Here is a 6,089-nt window from a genome sequence, read left to right as displayed (position 1 = left end):
GGGGGAGGGGGCGGTGTCTGGGAGGGAGGCCTGGGGGTGGGTGGGCGGCCAAGTGGGTGGGGCTTGCCCCACAGACCCTGCAGATGTAGGCGTCCCAGGCCGTCTGCTGTGAGAACATGGTTGGGGCCAAGAACGCCCCACTCCTGAGGGAATCCCGGCCCTGCTTGTCACCTGTCAGAGACAGGAGCCGAGATGCTCTTTTTAAAGTTGTGCAGCCGGTATGTGGGAGCTGCCTGGGTGCCCTGTCCCTGTCCAGCTCTGGACGGGGGCCCTTTGTGTGTCGGGGGGGTGGGTCAGGGCTCCAAGTCCACATTCCTGCCACTTAGGCAGGGGAGACTCTGTCTTCGGTGGCTCAGGGGCATTCTGCCTGGGTTCTCATGTGCCCCTTCGTTCACGGCTGGGTCTGGTCTACTGCTCTGAGCCTTGAAGCGCCCAGGTCCACTTGGTGAAAGTGAGCTGGGGCGTGACGGGTCACGTCAGCCTGGAGTGCTTGGGGTTTTTAACATTTTGCTTCGTTATAACAAATTCCAGCCTGGAGTGCTTGGGGTTTTTAACATTTTGCTTCGTTATAATAAATTCCAGCCTGTAAGTGGTCTGCGGTTCTGGGTCCTTTTCTGGACTCTAAGATCAGGCAGGGGTCTGAGCCTTTGCAGCTTCTCTACCACGGGCTCAGGTGCTGGCCCTCTGCACATCCATCTCAGCCCTGAGCCCTGGGGAGCCAGGGGGTGGGGAGGCCCCTGCAGATGCCTGCCCGGCATGGGGTCTGGGTTCAGGGTCATGCCCGTAGCAGGTGGCCTAGCAGCCAGGGTGGCCCAGAGCATCCTGTTTGCTCCCAGCAGTGTTGGCATGTGCCCGATTCCTGTCCTGAGGGGCAGACCTTGAACCTCCTTGGCTTCCTTCGGCTTGTCTCGAGGGGCAGGGTGGGGTGTGAGTGTCCCACTCAACTTCAGTGCTAGACCACGGGAAGGTGGGAAGGCCCCTGGGTGTTTGGCATCCTTGTTTGTAAGTGGCAGTTAAGCTGGCCTGAGGGAAGGGCAGAGATAAGGTGTGCCTGAGGAGGGACGAACTGGCGAAAATGGCAGTTGGAGGGTCTGGCCCTGAGAAAGGCTGGTTTTTGTTGTTCCTGCCGTGAGGCCGCGGGGCACCTAGGGCAGGGAAGTTGTTCTCAGGCCACCGGTTTCGTGTCCGGAACTTGTTAGAGGGGAGCCAGACCCAGTGGGGTCTCCTTGCCCCTCGGGTGGGGTTTTGTGCTCGCCCGGCAGGAAGGCCCCCCGTCTGCTTCCTCACCCGGGGCTCGATCTTACCTGGTTCTGGGAGTTGATTCAGTTAGATTGAGATTAACGAGTCAACTAGCCGTTTCTGGAGAGAGAATGGGCTGTGGGCACTTTGGGAGCTTCTTGTTTGTCACCAAGGTGCCCGCCGCCTGGAGACGTGGCCTTTCTGGTCATCGGGCTCCGGTTTCCTCAGACTGGAAAGTAGGACAGACTCCTGTGGCTGAGCGGGTGGCTGCAGTGTGTGTGACAAGGGGGCTTTGTCCTCGTGGGCCTTGAGTGGCTCTGCTGTGATTGAGAGCACGACGGCTGAGCCTCGGGGTAGTCAGCCTGAGCCCGTGCGGACCCCAGGCACGGGGGTGGGGGTGGGGGGATGGGCCGCGCAGAGCCCTTGTAGGGGACGAGACGCTGGCCCTGCTTGGGGAAAGACCCCCCAGGGGCTCCGCAGGTGGGGAAGGGAGCTGTGTCTTGGGTGCAGAACCACTGGGCCCCTGTAGGGAGGGTTGGGGGGCGCTGCAGTGAAGACGCAGCTCAATTCCAACCCGCCCCTCTCTTCCAGCGGGGATCTGACGAGCTCTTCTCTGCCTGTGTCACTAACGGACCCTTTATCATGAGCAGTAACTCGGCCTCCACAGGTAACCCTAACTGCGGCCCTACCTGGGAGCACTTCCTCTGTGGCTCTGAGGAGCGCACTTGGGGTTGGTTGGTCATGGCCTTGGTGACCTTGAGCCTCACTTCCCCGGGAGCCAGGTGTGGAGACCCTCCCCGTCGCAGCAGCCTCCCAGAGCTGGGAGGAAGCCAGTACCAGGAGAGGGGTCCCTTGCTCTAGGGGAGCCGGGAAGTGCCTCGTGCCACGCACACCGTCCTTTTGCAGCAAATGGAAACGACAGCAAGAAGTTCAAGGGGGACAACAGGAGCACAGGCGTGCCGTCCAGGGTGATCCACATCCGAAAGCTGCCCAGTGACGTCACTGAGGGGGAGGTCATCTCCTTGGGGCTGCCCTTCGGGAAGGTCACCAATCTCCTGATGTTGAAAGGGAAGAACCAGGTACAAGGCCTAGGCCTTCTCTGGGGTGGTCGCCGGGCCTCCCGGGTCCAGGCCTGGCTCACACACAACCCCTGCCCCCAGGCCTTCATCGAGATGAACACGGAGGAGGCCGCCAACACCATGGTGAACTACTATACGTCGGTGACGCCCGTACTGCGCGGCCAGCCCATCTACATCCAGTTCTCCAACCACAAGGAGCTCAAGACGGACAGCTCGCCCAACCAGGCAGTGCGCGCCCTGGGGTGCGGGCGGGGCGGGGCGGGCGGTGGCCTTGGGGCTGGTGGGACTCACGGCTCTGCCCCCACAGCGGGCCCAGGCAGCCCTGCAGGCGGTGAACTCAGTCCAGTCGGGAAACCTGGCCCTGGCTGCGTCGGCCGCGGCGGTGGACGCGGGGATGGCAATGGCTGGCCAGAGCCCGGTGCTCAGGATCATCGTGGAGAACCTCTTCTACCCGGTGACCCTGGACGTGCTTCACCAGGTAAGGCGGGGGGGGGCGGCGGCGCGGCCTGCAGGAGGGGCCGGTGGGGGCTGGGGCCAGGCCCTCAGCCGCGCTCTTGCCGTAGATCTTCTCCAAGTTCGGCACCGTCCTGAAGATCATCACTTTCACTAAGAACAGTCAGTTCCAGGCGCTGCTGCAGTTCGCCGAGCCCGCGAGCGCCCAGCACGCTAAGCTGGTGAGTGGCCCCCGGGCAGCCGCGCCACCGGCTGCCGGCCCCCGCTCACAGCCCTTTTGCTGCCCCCGCAGTCGCTGGACGGCCAGAACATCTACAACGCCTGCTGCACCCTGCGCATCGACTTCTCCAAGCTCACCAGCCTCAACGTCAAGTACAACAACGACAAGAGCCGTGACTACACGCGCCCCGATCTGCCATCCGGCGACAGCCAGCCCTCGCTAGACCAGACCATGGCCGCAGCCTTCGGTAAGATGCCCGGTGGTGGGATGGCGGTGGGGCGGGGCGGGGCGGGGGGCAGGACGCGTAGCTCGGTCCTAGGCGCCCGGCTCTGCACCCGGGGAGGTCAGCACCCGTCTCCTGGATGCCCACACAGCACCAGCCCAGAATCCGCCGGGTGGGGCACTGGCAGCCGGCTCGCACCCGTGGGTGCGATGATGAGTGTCTCATTTGTTTCTAGGTGCGCCTGGTATAATGTCAGCCTCTCCGTATGCAGGAGCTGGTTTCCCTCCCACCTTTGCAATTCCTCAAGCTGCAGGTATTCAAACGCTCGTCCCCACCACCGACTCTGCATGCCCACACCTCTCCCGTAGCTCTGCTTCCACGGCAGCCGACGTGGCGCAGTCACGGGGGGAGCCCACTTTCCTGGGCGCAGGCCTCCAGGTTCCCCACGGACCCTGGACAGGGCAGTCGTAGGGCAGGGCCGTGCAGAGAGCCCGCTAACCCCACAGTCTCTGGTCTGGTTCCCTTCAAGCGCCCGGTGAGGACCAGCGCACAGTGGTTGGAGGGATATGCCCCTAGTAGGTGCGTTTAAGTGGCCTGGTAAGCGGAGCGGTGTGAGCTGGGCGGGCACACCTGAGCATCCCTCCTGGGGGCCAGGTGCCCACCTACGTGACAGTCCTAAGCCTGTTGTCCCGCCCGGCGTGCCATTTGCATGGTGACGGGCACCTGCATGCGAGCACGGCTGAGGCCGCTGGGCTCGATCCTGCATCCGAGGAGCTGGAGCTTTCTGTGGTATTTGGCGCATGTAGACGGTCAAGCCAGCACGGTCTGTGCCACGAGAAGCGTGGAGGAGCTGCAGGCGTGCCACTGGGCCAGCCGCTCCCCCCCACCCCACCCCCAACGTGTCTCCGTTTGCATGAGGATGGGCAGGACCCACGTTTCTGTCTTGGACAAGGTGGGCGCCGCTGCTTATCTGACCGCCTCTTTCCTCCAGGCCTCTCCGTCCCTAACGTGCACGGGGCCCTGGCTCCTCTGGCCATCCCGTCGGCGGCAGCGGCGGCAGCGGCGGCAGGCCGGATCGCCATCCCGGGGCTGGCAGGGGCAGGAAATGCTGTCCTGCTGGTCAGCAACCTCAACCCTGAGGTATGTGGCTCTTCTAGGCGGTCCTTCCAGACTCCTACTTCCGGAAGTAGGAGTCGGGAGTTTGCTCTCAGGTCCTAGTGCAGACTGAGCCCCTCCCCCAGGCACTGGGGCCCCTGGATCCCGGGCCCCTGGCCCAGCCAGTGCCTGCAGGTGTCACGCTGTTCTCTGCACTGATGTCACTCACTGCTGCGTCCTTTCCGCAGCGCTTGGAGTCCTCCTGTTTTCCTTAACATCTCAATGTACGTTCCTAATTCCATGATGCTGAGAGTTGAAGTATTTGGTGTCCACGAGAGCAGTTTTGCAATTTCGAGCCCAACCAACCTCGGTCTGCAGGGGCCTGCGGGGCGCCTCTGGGGAGGGGGTGCAAGCCGAGGCCACCAGCCACGGTCCCTGAGGTGGCACCCGGGCCTGTGCTTGTCTCGGTGGCCAAGTTCAGCTCAGGGAGCTGGGATGAAATGATAAAGGCTCGAGATATTTTGATTCTTGAGAGACGGGGTTCCTGTTTATTTTAACGAGCTGCTCTCTTGCCTGTCTGAGCACGTGTGACTCGCGGCCTCTCGAGCCCTGTCCCAGCTCCTCTAGCCAATCTCTCCGCTAACAGCCACCCCAGTGAGCCTGACTGGAGGCCCTGGTGCGGGCCCCGGGGAGACAGTTCCTGGAGGGCCTGGTTGGGGGAGTGAGGTGGTGGTGGTGGGGGCGGGCGCTGTCTCCTCCCCGCGGGGGGGCGCTCCTGCTGTCCGCCCGGCGTGTGGCTCGTAGTGTGTGTGGTCTTGACTGATGGGACACCGCGTGTTTTCTTATGTATTTACTGACCTGTGTTTTTGCTACTTTTTTTCTTTTCTCCCCTTCCCCTTTCCCAATTTTTTTTCTTGCCCTGATCCGGAATTTCTTTGCCAACTGACTGCACGGTACTTCTGCTTCCTGTTGTTGCTTGAAACAAAACAAAACCATAAATAAATAAAAACAAAATTCCCCCTCAAACCCTGCTCTCCGGAAACCAACCTGCCCTTGAATATTAACATCCTGACAACTTCATCATCCATCAACCTGCACGCCTGCGGGGCTGCCTCCTCGTGGTGGACGATTCCAACTCGCCCCCTGACCTCTCCCTTTCCCTGTCCCTCGCTGCCTTGCTCTGCTGTCCTCTAAAGAGAGTCACACCCCAAAGCCTCTTTATTCTTTTCGGTATGTTATCGTTCCCACTTTTATTATCTTGTTTTCGTGTAATTGAGGTGGTTGTCACGCTCTGGGATGTCCAAGCGTGCTGTCTGGGCTGCGCTTTGCGTACTGATTTGGACTCCAGAGCATGGTTTACGGCCCCGCATGCTATTGGCAGAGTAGATGTGTCGGTAGCAGCCGCAGGATGGTTCTTGGCAATTGGCCTTTCCTGGATTTCAGGGCTTCTTTGCTGAAGGCAGCCCTCCCGGTAACGCTCCCTGTGACTAGACAGCTTTTCAGGCAGAATAAGCAGAGCTGCGGGGAGAGCCAGCCCTGTGCGGGAGTGCGGGGCGCGGGGCCGGCGGGGAGGTGGCCGCGGGGCCCGGGCGGCTCAGCAGTCTGTCCCTGTGCCCTCGAAGGCGTGTACGGCGATGTGCAGCGGGTGAAGATCCTGTTCAACAAGAAGGAGAACGCCCTGGTGCAGATGGCCGACGGGAGCCAGGCCCAGCTGGGTAAGTAAGGGCTGCAGGGCCGCCAGGCTGCGGGGTTGGTGGCTGGGGGCCTTGGGTCACGTGGG

At 62.0% G+C, this 6,089-nt stretch overlaps 1 protein-coding gene across 5 annotated transcripts in view; it reads left to right on the top strand.

Moving 5' to 3' along the window:
* Window positions 1-6,089, top strand: part of PTBP1 (polypyrimidine tract binding protein 1) — a 10,881-nt gene that overhangs the window by 3,817 nt on the left and 975 nt on the right. For 2 of the 5 annotated variants that reach the window (XM_007460409.1, XM_007460413.1), the window contains 10 exons: window positions 1,831-1,906; window positions 2,146-2,318; window positions 2,400-2,546; window positions 2,626-2,796; window positions 2,882-2,992; window positions 3,064-3,238; window positions 3,450-3,527; window positions 4,206-4,354; window positions 5,506-5,539; window positions 5,932-6,024. In XM_007460409.1, the coding sequence (XP_007460471.1) occupies window positions 1,831-1,906; window positions 2,146-2,318; window positions 2,400-2,546; window positions 2,626-2,796; window positions 2,882-2,992; window positions 3,064-3,238; window positions 3,450-3,527; window positions 4,206-4,354; window positions 5,506-5,539; window positions 5,932-6,024 (1,207 nt within the window). Of the gene's footprint in view, window positions 1-1,830; window positions 1,910-2,139; window positions 2,319-2,399; window positions 2,547-2,625; window positions 2,797-2,881; window positions 2,993-3,063; window positions 3,239-3,449; window positions 3,528-4,205; window positions 4,355-5,505; window positions 5,540-5,931; window positions 6,025-6,089 lie in introns of all 5 variants that reach the window. The other 3 variants (XM_007460411.1, XM_007460410.1, XM_007460412.1) reach the window with 3 other exon arrangements.

This window comes from Lipotes vexillifer, unplaced genomic scaffold (assembly GCF_000442215.2).
Source record: "Lipotes vexillifer unplaced genomic scaffold, Lipotes_vexillifer_v1.1 scaffold225, whole genome shotgun sequence".
NCBI lineage: Eukaryota > Metazoa > Chordata > Mammalia > Artiodactyla > Lipotidae > Lipotes > Lipotes vexillifer.
The sequence above is the reverse complement of the archived record's forward strand: the minus strand, read 5'-3'. Positions and strand labels throughout refer to the sequence as shown.